Raw genomic sequence first — 16425 nt, 5'->3', positions numbered from 1 at the left:
GGACATCACAGGCAGGAAGTCTTTCTCGCTCATTAACAAGTAATTAACGTGGTAATGCCGAGAGTGTGCCGCGCCGAGCAGCTCCCGGAGGGGGGGTGGGGAGTGGCGGCCTAACTGGCTCATCCGTCAGAGTTCCGCGGGTCACCTTAGGTTTTTGAGTACTTCTGTCTAAATGAGACTGTTAGCATATGACGCGTGTCGCGGAATCACTGGAACGCCGCTTTATACCGGAATGGGCCGTTAGCCATGCAGAGGAGCGTGTTGAGAGTGTGGGTTTCGTCCTGAGCCCGGCCTAAGCTATGCGGGCTCCTGGTGAAGTGTTTTCGACCGGGTGGGTATGGTCGACAATTTTAGCGCGCCCCAAGCTGTTTTAGATGGAGTCGGGCTAGAATTTTCGGTCATTCCCGCCCGAAGGCGGGGCGAGTCGTGGTCAAAGGTGGAACGAAGTAGCATCCCTTACTGAGAGTGACTGTGCCCACCCACGCGATCAGCGCAGATCCTTGTTTCCCAGGCCCAGTAGTGAAGTCTTTGACATTTACGAGGATTTTCGGAAGGGTTCAAGGTCGGTCCATTGAAATGAGCCACCTTTTGCCGGATTTTGGCCGTTGGTCCTGAAAGCACTCAGTGGGGTCCTTTTTCCAAGGGCCACCTGCCAAAATCCAGCAGGAAGCGGCTCTTTCGAATGGGCCCCGTCCTCAAGTCTTTTCCGCACCAAGCAACAACGTGAGACTTTTTTTTAGACCACGTTGGAAAATGAATGAGGGATTGACGGACTTTTGGGTACGCGCGGTTTTCAATGCAAAAATCATGACCCAGTCCTCGTGCCGGCGTGTTCTCCGTTCTGCAGCAGGACCCACCCAAAATGAATGTTGCCAGTGGGAAGAGGGCAGTGTGATATTAATCAGACCTCTCAGCAAGTGGGGGTGGGCTGTCAGTGCTGACCGGCCTCTCCTTCCTCGCGATTAGTCTCTCGATGTGCACGCGCTCGCTCCGCCGTTCTGGCCGTGCTGTGCTGCTGCGCCTCCTCCTCCCGCCGGGGTGGCTGCCGGGCAGGAGGGGTGGTGGGCGTGGCCTCGCGGCCGCGGGGAGGCCCGTGACTGGCTGGCGCGCCGCGCGGCCCAGGCTCATTGGCGGAGGCCCTCGACAATGGCTGAGGGTGGTGTTGTGGTGTTCGTTCGGGGTCGACTGAAAAGGCCTTCCCTCCGGCACCGTCTTCGCCATCGCCTTTCCGCTGTTGCGGGCAGTCTGGGAGGGGGCGGCGCACGGCCGTCTCCAGACAGGGGTGGTCCCCACCCCGGCCGCCCAGGCGAACCTCGTGTCCCCTGCAGTACCCTGCAGCTGTCAGTCGGTCAGTCAGCCCTCCCCGCCAGCCCCTGGCTGGGCTGAAGACAGTTAGACGCCACGCGCGCACCTTCTCTTCGGTCAATTACTTGCAGATGGATTGCCTACTCATCGGGCGTCAGGAAGGCTTATGAGCTCTGGATACGCGTCGGCGTTCGTGGCCTACGACACCATAGCAAAGAGCCCCATCTGGCCCCATCTCCCCTCGACACGAAAGGCTTCGCGTATTGTGTCATAAGTGCGCTGCCTATAATCGCGCAGTGCCTGGGCCGCCCGAGGGCACAGCCCAAAAGAGCCCCTTGGACTGCCCCGCTGCCCCGCTCCCGCTGCCTAAGGGCCGAGGACCACGGGGACCAGCAGGGCCCGTCCGAGGACCTCGTTACCACCCACTCGGAGCAAAGTGATGTCGATTTGCAAGAACGTGGCTAGACGGAGAGAAGCCTCGTCTAACAGGCTGGGGGGTCTGCACGTCCTGCACCCCGGCCCGTGCGCCTCCTCTAGCTGACGCGAGGCGTGTTTCGCCGCCGCTCCGGGTCAAAGCCCTTAAGCACCTCCATTCACCCTACGGCAACGACAGCGAAAATTTCATTTCAACGGTCTCTTCGCCAAATTTAAGGGACAAGATTGAAAATATGAGTTTTATTTTAACTTCACATTAACATATGTGTGAATTACGATGGTACAATAAAACATGTCAAAGCTCGAACTTGTATCATCAGTTTCTTGGTGATATGCTATGTACCAGCATTGTTTCATTAACGATAGCAATAATGATGAATTAAAATAATATTGAATACAAATGTTACTGATCTTACACCTTTCAAAATCATCTTTCCTTCGGCAATACATTCATATTTTATACAAACACAATAGTCAAAAAATCACAACATTTTATAAACATCAAGACCTTGACGACATTAACTCATACCTATAATCGTACAAAAAAAAAAATCTTGCATAAATTTTTTTTATTATTTGAAATCCAGAGGATCCAGCACCGCCTCCAATAAGCTAGCAATTTTAACATATGTTAAGAATTTAAAAACACATGGGACAACACAAATTTCAATTTTGCAAAAACCAAACTTCAGTCTTCAATTGAATTAATTTGATCCCTTGACAAATTTGTATGGGAAAAAAATGAACTGAAGGTTTTTCTGGCTTCTCAGAGAACTCTAGTAAGGCACAACAGAGGCAACGTTCTGTATTTTACCGTTGTGGCAAAAGTTGCTCACAGTAATTATTCTGAAAGAACAAAATGCATAACTGTCATCAGATCTGATGTTAGAGAGACTAACAAAAAAAAAAACACAAAAAAACATTCAAGTGTTAAACAACCAAAGAGGTACAATGACATTTTCTTCAAAACTGCAATTAAAACTGAAATACTAATTACAAATGGTCACTTGGATACATAAGTGTGAACATTGCCAAACAACCCATGTGAGTTCATCTCAATTATTAGGTCACAAAAGGAAGCATCAGCGATTTTTCCTATCTAGTAACTTAACTTGTTCAGGCCCTACTAAAATATTTTCACTTTTAATGAAAAGCATGTTTAATTAAAATATTCTAGTTTAAATAATATAGCACCCAACAACAACACTATCCAGAAACAAACTTTGCAGTAAGTTATTGGTGGTAGGTTATAACTGCAAAGAAGAAGAAGGCTCCTAATTTTCATCAAACCTTTGAGGCTGTGCTCCAGATCAATATTTTAAATGATGCTACAAAATTTGCCTCTAATAAAAATTAAGCTGAAATGCAATTCATGAATCATCAACCAATAACTTCTACCACTGATGTGGATTATGAGGAGGCATCTGGTGAGGGGGCATAGGCTGGTATGGAGGATACCCAGGGTACTGCGGTTGAGGTGGTATGGGATACCCACCATATCCTACAACAAAAGAGGAAAACTCACTTAAAGTGTATTATGAAAAAAAATATGTACAGAACAAGCTTCCTCTAATAAGAAGACACACTACATTAAAACTCCTTCAATTTTGATTTATATTTTATTTAAAAGTAAGTGTGCCACAACATTAAAATCTACACACATAACATAGATAATATGTTGATTAACAACACCTATTTTTCAGTCATAAGAAAGACACTCACATCAACCCTAGCATAAGCAACTTGATTACAAATCTAAAAAAAAAATTGCCGGGCAGCATCACAAGCAGAAATTTGAGAACCTACAGAGATTCAAATCAGACAAGAGTAGCAGCAGCTTTTGATTTACAAAAAGGCACAACAAAGATCACATAAAAATCTTACTTCCAGATAGCTTGATTTCTAATTGGTTTGCATGACAACAAAATAAGTTCATGAAGCCCACAAAAATCACAGAAATGTGCTATTACATTATCATTAACCTCAATAATGTGTGATGCCAAATAGTAAAGTACAGTGCATGAAAGAGTATACAAAGATAAAACACAGCGCTGTGTTAGAAGCGAGCTTCTACTTGGAGCATTAGTCATTTTAACAGTGAAAACGACCCATAATTGATTACAAAATTGAGACAATATGGCAAAACCCCTTTCTGATGGGTCTCTTTTGCAACTTTATAAGCAGTTACAATGAATATTTGTTCAGAAATTCAGAGTTTGAGGAGTGGGATTTGCCATGTTATAAGTAGGAAAACAATCTGAGGTAATAACTACGTTTCACTGAATTGCAACTATTTTATGGCACAAGGCACAAAACAAGCACAAATATACTTGTCATCATTTCAAAAGCCAACTTAATATTAATATTTTTCTGATTATTTCCTCCAAGAAAATTGTACTTTATTGTAAATACCTCAAAAGAGGTCTTATTGTAAGAAGAAAGTAAATTAGATAAAACACACTACATCACTACTTAGTCAATAGAATAAAGACGGAGCGACATTCACACGCGTACAAAGACAATCACAGAGCAGACAAAATCAAAGAAAAATGAATAAAATGGTAACAAAACTGATTATTTAACACTGGTCACAAGCTAAAATTACAGAAACAAAGCTTTCTATTAGCAAATATATGAGATTCATGTTAATGAAAGGACACTTTCACCAGTACATGATCAAGCACTATTAGTATTCTAGTAAGCAAAACTATTAGTGCAACTACTATTTATGAAATGATGCAATCAGGTGCAGCTGGAGTGCGATCACCACCATGCTTGAAGCATGGTTGACTTGGGTTATCAGAGGGCAAAGCTGGCACATCACTGGTCTCACCTTGCTGAGGATATGGTACACCTCCCATGCCCGCATACGGATTGAAGCTCTGAGGCATGGGCGGAGGCACGTATGATGGGTATGGCACAGAGCTTGAAGCCCCGTATGGAACAGGCATCCCAACAGGGTAAGAAGGATATGGAAGATGGGGGGCCCCGGCCGTTGACGGTCCAGCTTGAGACGCTGGAGTTGAGGCAGGTGAAGTGGTAGGAGGTGGGGGACGTGGAGGGGCAGCCTTTTTAACTTCTGGTTTAAGGGAAAGAAAAGAGAAAGATTATTAACATAATATAATGCCGTGACCTTAACTTTCAGACAGAAAAGAAACACCAAAAAACACTACCTGAAGTATCTTCTGCTGGCTTTTCATTAGCAATATTCTCTAGTAATTCATTTACTTCAGTCTTCCGTGCAAAACAAAAATCAGATATTTTGTTTTGGAAAGCCACTAGGAGCTAGAACAGACAATAACAAATTTTAGAAAATAAAGTACTAATTAGAGGTTTCCGAATTCTTCAGCAAACACCATGTACCTGAGTGAGATCATTGTAGAATTTAGCACCTTCTTTCAGGTTGCTCTGTAGCTCCATAAAGGCATCATGAGCAGCAGCCAAATTCATTAGCATCTGTTCTCGCTGAGCAGAGGCTCCTCCATTAGCACTTCTTTCACGGATGAAATCACTATGTTGAGTCTGAGGAAACATCATCAAATAATTCAAGAGTGTTTTAATCCAGGTAGATCAATACATTTTTTTTGTAAGTGTAAACATTACCTGAATTTCGCCAATAATCTTTTCTTGTTTACTGAGGGAATCTTTAACTTGATGTTGCAAGGGACCAAATGCTCTACCAAGGCTTTCTGTACTTAAAGCAACTTCATTAATAGCTCCATCTTGGCTAAGAGCAGATAGGAATGTTGACTTCATATCAATAGTTGCTGACTTGAGTTCTGATTCAATTGCAGCTCGCTCAGCCTTAATGATTTCCACCTTTAAAAAAAATCAACAACCTCTATTGAATTAGATCATTAATACTACACAAAGATTTCCTCTGAATGCAGTTTAGAAAATACCAACCTCTTCCATGAGCTCTTTAAGCCTACGGAATGCCAAACTATTGGAACTGACCCCTGCAGATGAGGCTGAAGGGACAGCTTCATTTATAGCATTGGCACCCTGGCTCAGCAGTTTAATACACTGGCTGTGTGACTCAAATTTCTCACGAACAACTTTATCTGCTAAAACTGCATTATTAATAATCTCCCGGTACTTAGCCAAGTTGGCTCGGAATGTTTCTGTGAGTTTTACAGATGGAGTACGAGTCCAAGACTTGAACCTTTCCCGAAGTTGATCATCTTGTTCTTGCTCTTGCTTCAACAGACGCTCCGCCTAGACACAAAATTTTAAAAGATCAATAAAACATTTATCTTAGTTTGGTGCTACTTCAATTGTGAACCTAGAAATTTGTAGACTTAAAAGCACCTCATTCAAAATGTCTCTGTTTCTTTGCAATAGCTCCGGAAGTTCTGTTAGTTGATCATTGAGAGCATCCACTCCACCAACAGATATCACAGCATTTGATTTCTCAACCAGAGATTGAGGAAGAGCACCACCTACAGATTCTTCAAGAGCAGCAGGAAGATTCAGTGATGCAAGGATACTGAAACAAAACACAAAATATGATGTACTTATTGCTACTAGAATAAATAAGATAATAAGTAACTTTACCTGTTCAGCATGTTAGTGGAATCCCTCAATTTGGTAACTTCTCCATTGATAATTTCTGATTTACGCACTTCATACGCAGCCATAGCTTGGTGTACGGTGACAGGTACAAGGTTTTCAAAAAGATCTGCAAATCAATAAACAACCAGAACATAAGAAAAATTGAATTTAAGAGTAATATGTAATCAGTCACAAGTACTAATTAAAACAAACCTTTGAAGTTTTGACTAAACTGTTTGGGTAGAGGGAGGGCCTTGGCAATGGCAGCTTTAGATACAGGAGTAAGATTTTTGTAATCTGGAATTCGCTCATGATATATAAAGTCATTATCTTTTTTGGCATCATTTAGTGCTCTTGTTGCTTTATTAGTGAGTTCCTCAAAAAGTGTGGCTCTTCCTGAGCGTTGCTGACCCGCCTTCAGCAGTTCAACAGCTTTCTGTGAAATGAAAATCATAATACATAGTACTAAGATCTTCAAAAAATTGCAGAACCATACAGGGAGTTTTAAAAGGATACTCACCTCCAATCGTGCTATCTCTTCACCGATTGCTTTGTCTTCATGAGCCACTAAGCCCTGGAAGTATTCGGTCAAGCCATGGAATGATGCCTGCTTCCCAGCAACCTAGAAAACATTTTATAAAATCCATATACTATATCTACTTATTTATTTCAGGGCTTTCAGATTGATGCAAAGTGAACCAAAACAAGGCTTACCAATAAGATCCAGTCTCTGTCCCAAAGAGGCTTCAATTGTTCCTTTTGAAGTGCTTTAAGTGCTTCAGCATATAGTTCTTCAGTTTGAGCACACAGTTTTGCAATCACTGCAGGCTTCATGTTATCTATAAATATAAGATTTAAGATAAGAGGTTGTCAAAGAGACTTCAATAAAGATAGAAAAAATATTATCCTTACCATGCATTGCTTTTTGTGCAAACATTTCCTGAGCTTGAGCGAGCATAACAGCACCCAAGGCAGCTAATGCATCGGGGTTGAGGTCAGGTGTAGGGTCCTGCTGGATAGCCAGCATGACTGTTGCTTTAAGGTGGTTAAAGATACCAGCAGATTGCTAAAAAATTAATATTGAGGAATAATTAGGCAATGGAGAGAACAATAATTGTAAACCCTCTATAAATTACTACCTGGAAGAGCTTGGCGGCCAACTTGAGACCCTCATCACTAACTAAACTTTGAGAAGAAGCTACAGCACTCTGCAGAGCAGCGATGTTGAAGAGAACGCAGACCTTCTCATAACTCAACGAAGACACAGCTAAAAGGTAATAGAATTGCATTAAAAACATTTCATTTAAACATATTCTAGTCAGCTTAAACCATGCAGTGATTTATATCACGACACTTTGATTTATCACTTACTAAGGCTAATCCTGCCACCAAAGAATGTTCCTTTGTCAAAAGCATCTTTCCACTTGAAAGGTATTTGAACCTCATGGGCAGGGATTTTTGCCTCGAGAGCACAAAGCTGATCATAGTACCTGGAAACAAAAATGGGAAATATTCCCATGCAAAACAAATTTAATAAATCTGATGTCACAGCACACCCTTCAAGGATAGCTTTGTTAAACAAAGAAATAATCAGAGAAAAAATGAACTCAGAGGTTGTTTAACAGTTACACTGAAACTAAAATGCAAGTTGCAGAGCAGCAACAAGTTGCTGATTGTTAAGTTGACATGACATGTCAGGACAATGAGCAAAGATGACAAAAACAATAACATTGAAGATAAGGGCAGTGATGTAAGCTGTGAGTCATAGTTGACACTTCGGCAAATCTTATGCATCGAATGGCAAACCTCCAAAATGCAACCATAATAATATTTGACAATCAATTGTTATAATGCGTTTCGTATAATTAAATCATCAAAATAAAGACATACCCATAAATAACCTCCAGGGAACTCTCGTACTTCTCGAATACTCTCCATACAGCGTTGTTTCGAATCTTACTAAGTTCATTAATAGCATCACTGTAATCCTCAGGATTATCTGCAGTACTGTAAGAGGCTGATATTAAGTTTTTCAACGGTTTAACTATGTCAACTTCTGTTGGTTTCTTTAACGGAGCCGCTATGAAGTCCGCCATTGTGCAAGGATGAGCTGTTCCGTTCCGTTCGGTTGTTGCTGCCCTGTTCAACTGTTCAATCTGTCAGAAATTAGTTACCGAATACTACACGAGGTTGCGCTAGCATCGCATCGTGTGACCTAGAGTGACCGGGGGGGCTGGGGGGGTACAAAAGTACAAGTGCCGTTGAAATTGAAAGCACCTAAGGTGTCTGCTAGGCTAGAAAGGATAGAAACCTCGTACGACACTGTGTTATGAATTAGAATTTAGTTGATAATTGTGTATTCTTTTTTTAAAAGTAACACAATTTTGTTACCTCTTGAGTCTTTTAGATTATGACGTTGTGATGAATTTATTGTCATTGTAGCTGAAGACTGTTTTAACGGAATGGAACGTTTATAGGAAGTCCTTCAAACGGATAGGTGTTGGACCCGATGGTTTTTGCGACGTTTAATATAATTGCTAAGTTTGCAAGATTCATCGGTAACTTCTAAACAAATGTAAGAAGCCTTTCCAGTGTCACAAGCTTGTCATGTTTTCTTGTATTTGTCGGGATGGCACAATTTTCTAGCCATATGTCAATGACGTCTGCTTGAATGTTGTTTTGATGCTCATTGCTGTCCTATGTCGTCGTGGATAAGCAACTGATCCATTGCATTTTGCTGTCCCGTCCATTTACATTCGGAATCATATCGATTGTTTAGTATCAAATCTCTCTATATTATCATTTGAAGTCTATCTTTTGTTGAAATCCACCTAGCTGTGATAACCGTAATATGTTTCAAGGTTTTTACCTCTGTTTCAATTGACAGATTGTTCTATTATTTTTTTCTATCTATTTCAGAAAAGCATCACAATGCCAGTAATTGAAGGTGTCGGTGATGAAGTCTTCCATGTTCTCCTTATTGCCCTAGTTGTCATTTTGGGCATAGTGGGATGGTGGTCAACAAGCATCTCAGAACAACCGTTAATTCGAACTGTGCTTATACTTGAGCCTCGACACCATTCAAGTCCAGAAATTACTCCTACTGTTCCAACTCCTAGCCCTCCCCAAGATACTGGTCAAGCTGACTCTGCAGCTCCTAATGATGTTCACGCTGAGGCTGTGCCAGTGCCCAATACTTCAAGTGCGTCAAAAAATCAGAGCCAGAACTCAGCAGAACCGTCAGAGTCAGTACCGCTGGCAGGAAGCACTGACGCTCCCTCAAGTTCTAGCCTAAATCCAGAGGTTGCTGGGACCTCCAGCTGCCCAGATCTTCCTCCTGCCAATAGCACATCACATGATGCAACCAATAACTCAGATAATGGAGATCAAGGTGGTGGAGATACTTCAGCTGAACCATCTAACAGTGCGAATGAACTTAGAAGGAGAAGGCTTCAGTTTTTTGAAGAAAGGCAGGGACCTGAAAATGCTACCAGTACATGTTCTCAGACAGCTGATTTGCCTATCAGTGAAAGTCTTGAAAGTACAGATACTGGTGGTTTTTCCAGTAATACCCTAGGACTTTTAGAGCAACAAGATTCGGCAACCGAAACAACAGAGAATGAAGAGTCCCCATCAAACCCATGCCAAGCATGTGATGATATTCGAATCAAGCTGAAATTTCTGAATGACAACCAGAAATTAGTGCAAGGAAAGCTCCAAGAACCATTAGGTGATTTCAAGAGGTATGCCCTTGGTGATTAAAGTGGGTTTTGTACTTCCTTCTGCTTTTGCTGTTTTAATTTATTTTCATCCTCTTTTTTTAGACGTAACTTTGCTGTTGAATTAGCAGCTCGCAAAGTAATAAGACTTATTTTTAATGGACAAGTTTTGCAGAGTGATGATAGAACACTTCAAAACTATGGGTTATTTGATAACTGTGTTGTTCACTGCCTGGTCCATAACCAACGCACCTCAAACTCAAATGTGGACAATGGCACAAATAGCAATGTAAGTTCTTTGAAATCATGCGTCTTTAAATTTCTTTTTATTATTCTTGCTAATACCATTTTTTATTTTTTTTAGATTGGAGAAGATGTACAATTGGGTGGAGCTGATGCAGGTGATATGAGAGATTGGGATCTAAGCCATGTATTGTACATATCCATGTTTGTAATGCTGTCTACTGCCTGGTACCTTCGTATAAATTTTTCTCAATTTTTCTCGGCCACTGCAACAGTAGCTCTATTTGGTCTCTCAGGAATATTCATTATTTTCCTCGTTGGGGCATACATTCCAGATCAAGATATTGTTTTGCGTACCTGATTGTGGGAGGAGGCGGCTGTTGTAAGCCGTCTCTTGTGTGTTTTTTGGATTCACATGGTATACTTCATGTCAGTTGTAGTAGTAACAGGACATGCAGTAAATCGTCATTATCTGTTTAAGTTGGCAGAGATATGTGATCACTGGATTTAGAGACTAAAATTTTCCAGAAGTAAATTTTTTGAACCTTAATCTGTTATCAGCAAGCAGCATAAAAATGTGACCACAGTCCCCTATAAGTTTTTAACAGTTTCATTAAAAAAAAAAAAAAAAGAGGTAACAAATCATGCAAAATTGCAATGTGCAAATTGTGCCCCCAAAAAATAACTATTAGTAACAGAATTGAAGGTTTTTTATTTTCAAATTTGTTTTGCTTCAATTTATGTTTCTTGGGTAGCCTCCATTTAGTTGCTTTCAACTGAATAAATTACTACATTAGTTTCTACGCAATTGTAGCATAGATAATATTGCCCATCACTCATGCTAGAAGTCCTTGGTGCTCAAAACTTAGTTGGTTAGTATTGTAGAGTAAAAGATTCAAAACTGTGTGTGAATCCTATGCCTTCGGTTATCATTCTCACCCTTGTACTTTCCCTTTTTGTGGGTGCCCATTCATGGTCATCTAGTTCTCCAGTTGGAATTCACAAAACCTTAATTAAAACTGTCAGTTACCATTGTTATATATTTTGATGTTAGAATGCAGGTATTGTTTGTTATTTGAATATATTTGACATGTTAAGTGAATGTAACCAAAGGAAGTGAAATGTGTTTGGCAAAATGAGGCTGTTGTGAGTGCTTTATATCTAAAAATTCAAAACATGTTTGTTAATCTATATCTTTTTTTTTTTTTTTTTTTTACAAAATCTTTTCTTTCTGTTATGTGCCAAGATTTTCCCTGTGAAAGTCTGCATCTGCTAAATTTATTTAAGATGAAATTTTTTCATAAAGTCTATCTTAAGCTAAAACTGTTGTTTTAAGATCTGACCCACCATTCCTTCTCCTTTTCCCTCTGTCAACTATTTGTCGCTGGCTCTTTTATCCTTATGAATTTTTGGGGAACTCTATAACTTTTTTCTTCTACCTCAAGATTCATTGAGAATGGACCTTATTTCCAACTTCCTCTGCTGCATGTTAATCGTAACTCTTTAAAGGAAATCACAGTATAACGGCTATACTCCCTATAAACACAGATTGAAGCAGCTCACCTGGGTTCACTACACTAGGAATTAATTTGCTACTTGCGGTTCATTTCCATTTTTACTCACGCCCACAACAACACAGTACACACACTGTCCTGCGACCGCTGACTTAGTTAGTGAACCTTAAGGAAATCACAGAAGAGAAGTTACTCGTTAACGGACAAATAAGGCCCGTCTTGTTCTCAGGCGGCGCGCGGCACCCTCAGCCCGTGGTCCTCCTTCACCATGTCGGCCGCCTTCTCGGCGATCATGTACGTGGGCGTGTTGGTGTGGGCCGCGGGCACGGCCGGCATGATGGACGCGTCCGCCACACGCAGGCCTCGGACGCCGATGACCCGGAGCCGAGGGTCCACGACGGAGTCCTTGTGACCCGCGGGGCCCATCCTGCAGGTGCCGCTCTGGTGGTAGATGGTGAGCGGGATGTGGCGGATGTGGCACCGCCAGTACTTACGGGTGCCGAACCTGGCGACAAAACCACGACACGGCATTATATGCGTCTGCTGCCACTTGCAGCAGGGACTTCCCCCGCCTTGTAACACAACGCGCGCTTGTATCGGACCTGAACTTGGCGCATCCCGGCAAGGGCACGTCAAAGATCCTAGCATCGATGGCCCTCATGGAGGGCATCTCGAGTAGGCGCTGCACTGCGAGGACGCCGTCGACCAAGGTCTCCAGGTCCTCGGGGTCGTCGAAGTAGTTGGCGTGGATGAGCGGCTTGGCGGTGGGCGAGCGCGACCTGAGGCGCACGGTGCCGCGGCTCTTGGGCCTCAGCAGCATGGGGAACACGGTGCAGGACGGTGTCCTGCAAAAGGACATTGCAGTCAACTCAGCCTGGACTCAGCATAATATGTCTTACCTCCGTCAGCAGCATCGGCAAAAAATGTGGAACGCTTCACGATTTTGCGTGTCATCCTTGCGCAGGGGCCATGCTAATCTTCTCTGTATCGTTCCAATTTTAGTATATGTACCGCCGAAGCGAGTACATGTAGCGGTGTGAAAGCAATTGTATATATACCACACAAGCTGCATGGGAATCATCCGCGGCAAGCCTCCACGTTTCAATTTGAATAACTTAAGAACCACGCAATGGATTTTCAACTGTGATAGCTCAAATTCAAGGGTTTCTGTAGCTTAACGCATCTCAAAAGAAGTTTTCCTGATCTTTGATACCAAAGTACATAAATTTATCTATCAAAATCGACAAGCTCGCGCACTGATTCGATGCCATCGCCATCTAGCGGCCGCAGGGTGAAGCAGTGCCCCCCCCCCCTCTCTCCCTCAGCGCCAGCTACGCCGCGCCACTCCACAGCCACGCCACGCCACACCACGCGACAGCGCCGCGCCGGCCGCGGCCGCGGCCGCGAGACCTCACGACCTCACCCAGGACTGCCAGGACTCACCTCGCAAAAGGCTTGTAGACCTTAGAGTACAGGTCATCGGCGATCCCGAAGTTGTCCTTGAGCAAGGGCTCGTCGATAAGTGACCCCGATGCCATCAAAAGTTCGATGTCGGGCCACTCGCCGTGCTCGCCGCTGCAGGACACCAGGACACAATGAGCGTTATGGACCGTTAGGATCCCCACGACGCGATCCTGGACGCCGGCGGTCTCACCTGGTTGCGTTGGCGCCGGTCCTCCGGACGCGCAGGAAGCCCAGGGCCTCCGTGCCGCCGGGGAGCGTCATCGGGCCCGTGCGGTGCACGGCGTACTCGCTGAGGAGGTCCAGGTTGTCCAGGAGGCGCTCCACGCTCACCGTGAAGCCCGCCTTGGCCCCTATCGTGTACATGAGCCCTCCGGCCGCCACGTGGTCCATCAGGTTGTTGCCCACGGGGAGGTCCACCGCGGGGGCGATGCCCATGGACTGCAAACCGAGCGCATAACGCTGTCACAACCACATGGCCAATGAAAGTAAGGGGGCTCCATTCTAGTCCAGACGAGGGGGTAGTAGTAGGCCTAAGGGGCGTAGTGGGGGAGGGAGAATTCCCTCCCGATTCTGCCGTCTACCGCCTCTCACTGCTCTCACCACCGCCTTACGGCCCCGCGCGAGTCTGCAACCCGTCCGCACGCCTGCATACGGTACAGTGTGTAACCAGGGAAGAACGGCGACTCCTACGGGCCACCCTGTAATTCCTCATGGGCGCTATCGTGAGTCACTGGGTGGGCCGTGCCCGCGGTGGCCACATGCTGGTCACGCACCTGCAGGTGCTGCCGCGGCCCGATGCCGGAGAGCATAAGCAGCTGCGGGGAGTTGATGGCGCCCGCGGCCAGGATCACCTCTCGCCGCGCGCGCACCACCCGCCGCCGGGACTCGCCGTCGCGGACGAACTCGACGCCGTACGCCGTCCTGGAGGCCGGGTCCACGAGCACCCGCGTCACCCGGCTCCACTTGCTGACGTGCAGGCCGCGCCGCCGCCGCGCAGGCTCCAGGTAGGCGCGGTTGGAGCTCCACCGAGACCCGTTGCGCATCGTCACCTGGCAGGGAAGGCATCGGAGGCTGTGGGATCGTGCGGTAGAGGTTTTGCAAAGGGGGGGGGGGTGAAGTTTTCACAAGTATCCTCCCCGCATCAGCATCAGTGAGTCATGTAGGGTGGTCCAAGGTCCCAGACCGGAGCGCCGTTTAGTTATACTGTACCGCATGCAGGCGTGCGGGCGGGTTGCATACTCCGACGGCGCCGGTGAGCGACGCACGCCTGCATCCGGTGCAGTATAACCAGGCGAAAGAACGGCGCTGACGGCCCACCCTGTATTTCGGGGTCCGTGGGTGGCCACCACCTGTACAGTACCTGCAGGAAGGAGAAGCCGATCATGCTGGCGCCGTTGTAGTCGCGCTCGGGGAAGCCCATCTCGCGGCCGGCGCGCACGAAGGCCCGGGCCGGCGCCGACCTGAAGGGCGCGTGCGAGATGGTGACGGGCCCGCCCACGTGGTGGTGCACCGTGTCGGCGGCCAGCTCGGGGATGGTCATGTCCTCCATGCGGAGGAAGTAGGGCCGCACCGAGGCCCAGTCCCAGCCGGTGTTGCCCAGGCGTGCCCACTGGTCGTAGTCCTCGGGGTGGCCGCGCGTGTGGATCATGTAGTTGAGCACGCTGGACCCGCCCATCACCTGCCGGGGGCCGACAACGGCACGATGAGAGCTGGGCGATAAGGGCACCGGGGCGACACGAGCAGCGGCACACACGCGCAGTGTACCACAGACATTTGACCTTCCCGACTCGTGTAAGATTAAATCCGACAAATAATAAGATCAGTTTCGAGGTTTGGTAACGCTTTTCAACGGAAAATGCGGACTAACGCCGGACCACTTCCCCTCCTCTACCTCTCGCCCATCCCCTCCCCCCTTGCCGTCTATCTCCCCTTCTCTGTAGTGTGATGTTGAGAGTGGCGCGAGAATAACACAGCGTTACGTGTTCAATTTCACCCCTCATCTCCTCTGCATCCGGCTCATATCGGGGCGCGAGCAAAAGCTCTCCGGGCCCGCCGCGGGCTCCGAGCCAGCCCCGCGGCCGCTCCGCCGAATCCGTCGGGGTCCCGGTGCGCTGCCGTGTTGCCGTTGCATGTGGTTGCATCGCCTGCCTAATCGGAGATCAAACTTGAGGCTCAGACGTCGACAAACCCAGATGAGAGCATGAGTGTAATAAGTAACATTTTGGGGACCATGGGGGGGGGGGTCCGGTTAATCGCCCGGTTGCTAGATTTTTTGTTCGGGTGTCGTGCGTGTCGTGACGGTCGTGACTCGAATCTCTCATATGTGGCGAGTGGTGGATCACGTCGGCGTCGGTGCACAAATGTCTCTGGTAGCACCCCCCCCCCCTCTCTCCTTTCCTCAGATTTCTATAAGGCCACCTGGCCCACACCTTGGCATAGCGACCCCCCCTGGATCCCCCGCTCGTCCTTTGGTGAACGTTGGCAGGCATCCACTCGACGAGGAGCAAGTGCGTTGACTCAACAATGAGATGCACCTTCCCACGACGAGCTCGCGACGGCCAAGGACGCCCGATGCAACCGTCGTTCGTAAGAAAGCGTGGCGCTTCCCTGACTGCATTACAAAGGCTCCTTGGGCTTCTGTGGCACCTGGGGGTAGGACACCCCACGCGGCACAACCCTGGCGCGGTGCGCATGGCCCCGCCCGCAGTGGGTGTCGGGACTTCCCCCGCGCCTCGCAGCTCAACTCGGCTAACTACTGATGTCATTCGCATTATGTAAACCGTAAATGTGACGGACATCTACAACTGGGACGTTGCCTGTCCCCGCACTCACCTTTCCTCTGGGGAAGTTGCAGCGCTTGTCCACCATGCCGAGGCATGAGCCGTCCGACGGCTCCGTGCGATACTTCCAGTTGGCGGTGCTGAACTGGAGCAAGTTCGCCGCCAGCGGTATGTCCATGGCGATGTTCTCGGCGCCGCCGGCCTCCAGCAGCAGCACTCGCCAGCCGGGCACCTCGCTGAGGCGGGCCGCGAGCGTGCAGCCGGCCGTGCCCGCGCCCACCACCACCACGTCGTACTCGGGCAGCACGGCCTCGCGGTGCGGGGGCTCCTTGGGGCTGCGGTCGTACAACTGCGTCGCCTCGTAGAGCAGGCTCTCGGTCAGAGTGTACATGTTCGTGTTCGTCCCCAGGG

The 16425-nt window shown here is 46.7% G+C and overlaps 3 protein-coding genes and 1 non-coding gene across 4 annotated transcripts; 1 reads left to right on the top strand and 3 right to left on the bottom strand.

Moving 5' to 3' along the window:
* Positions 1-1965: 1965 nt before the first annotated feature.
* Positions 1966-8450, bottom strand: LOC113215192 (programmed cell death 6-interacting protein). Its single transcript, XM_026434808.2, has 15 exons — positions 8185-8450; positions 7666-7784; positions 7434-7561; positions 7207-7360; positions 7009-7133; positions 6815-6916; positions 6508-6730; positions 6298-6421; positions 6052-6229; positions 5647-5958; positions 5344-5559; positions 5104-5262; positions 4914-5025; positions 4574-4819; positions 1966-3241 (listed from the first exon to the last, which is right to left on the bottom strand). Exons 1-15 carry the CDS (start codon positions 8388-8390, stop codon positions 3135-3137), a joined length of 2511 nt encoding a protein of 836 aa, XP_026290593.1. The 5' UTR covers positions 8391-8450; the 3' UTR covers positions 1966-3134.
* Positions 8451-8541: 91 nt separating this feature from the next.
* LOC113215669 (transmembrane and ubiquitin-like domain-containing protein 1) lies at positions 8542-11469 on the top strand. The gene is made up of 4 exons (XM_026435336.2): positions 8542-8869; positions 9214-10037; positions 10119-10302; positions 10378-11469. Exons 2-4 carry the CDS (start codon positions 9226-9228, stop codon positions 10615-10617), a joined length of 1236 nt encoding a protein of 411 aa, XP_026291121.1. The 5' UTR covers positions 8542-8869; positions 9214-9225; the 3' UTR covers positions 10618-11469.
* A 136-nt stretch (positions 11470-11605) lies between these two features.
* On the bottom strand, positions 11606-16407 carry LOC113215106 (glucose dehydrogenase [FAD, quinone]-like). The gene is made up of 7 exons (XM_026434685.2): positions 16067-16407; positions 14595-14912; positions 14008-14283; positions 13425-13672; positions 13214-13345; positions 12373-12615; positions 11606-12275 (listed from the first exon to the last, which is right to left on the bottom strand). The coding sequence occupies exons 1-7, from the start codon at positions 16403-16405 to the stop codon at positions 11996-11998; spliced, it is 1836 nt and encodes a 611-aa protein (XP_026290470.2). The 5' UTR covers positions 16406-16407; the 3' UTR covers positions 11606-11995.
* On the bottom strand, positions 12690-12796 carry LOC113215749 (U6 spliceosomal RNA). The gene has a single exon (XR_003303934.1). It is a non-coding gene; the product is annotated as a U6 spliceosomal RNA (small nuclear RNA).
* Positions 16408-16425: the final 18 nt, after the last annotated feature.

This window comes from Frankliniella occidentalis, unplaced genomic scaffold, assembly GCF_000697945.3.
Source record: "Frankliniella occidentalis isolate FOCC.00 unplaced genomic scaffold, Focc_3.1 Scaffold11, whole genome shotgun sequence".
NCBI classification, from domain to species: domain Eukaryota; kingdom Metazoa; phylum Arthropoda; class Insecta; order Thysanoptera; family Thripidae; genus Frankliniella; species Frankliniella occidentalis.
This window is presented reverse-complemented; position numbering and strand designations above follow the sequence as displayed.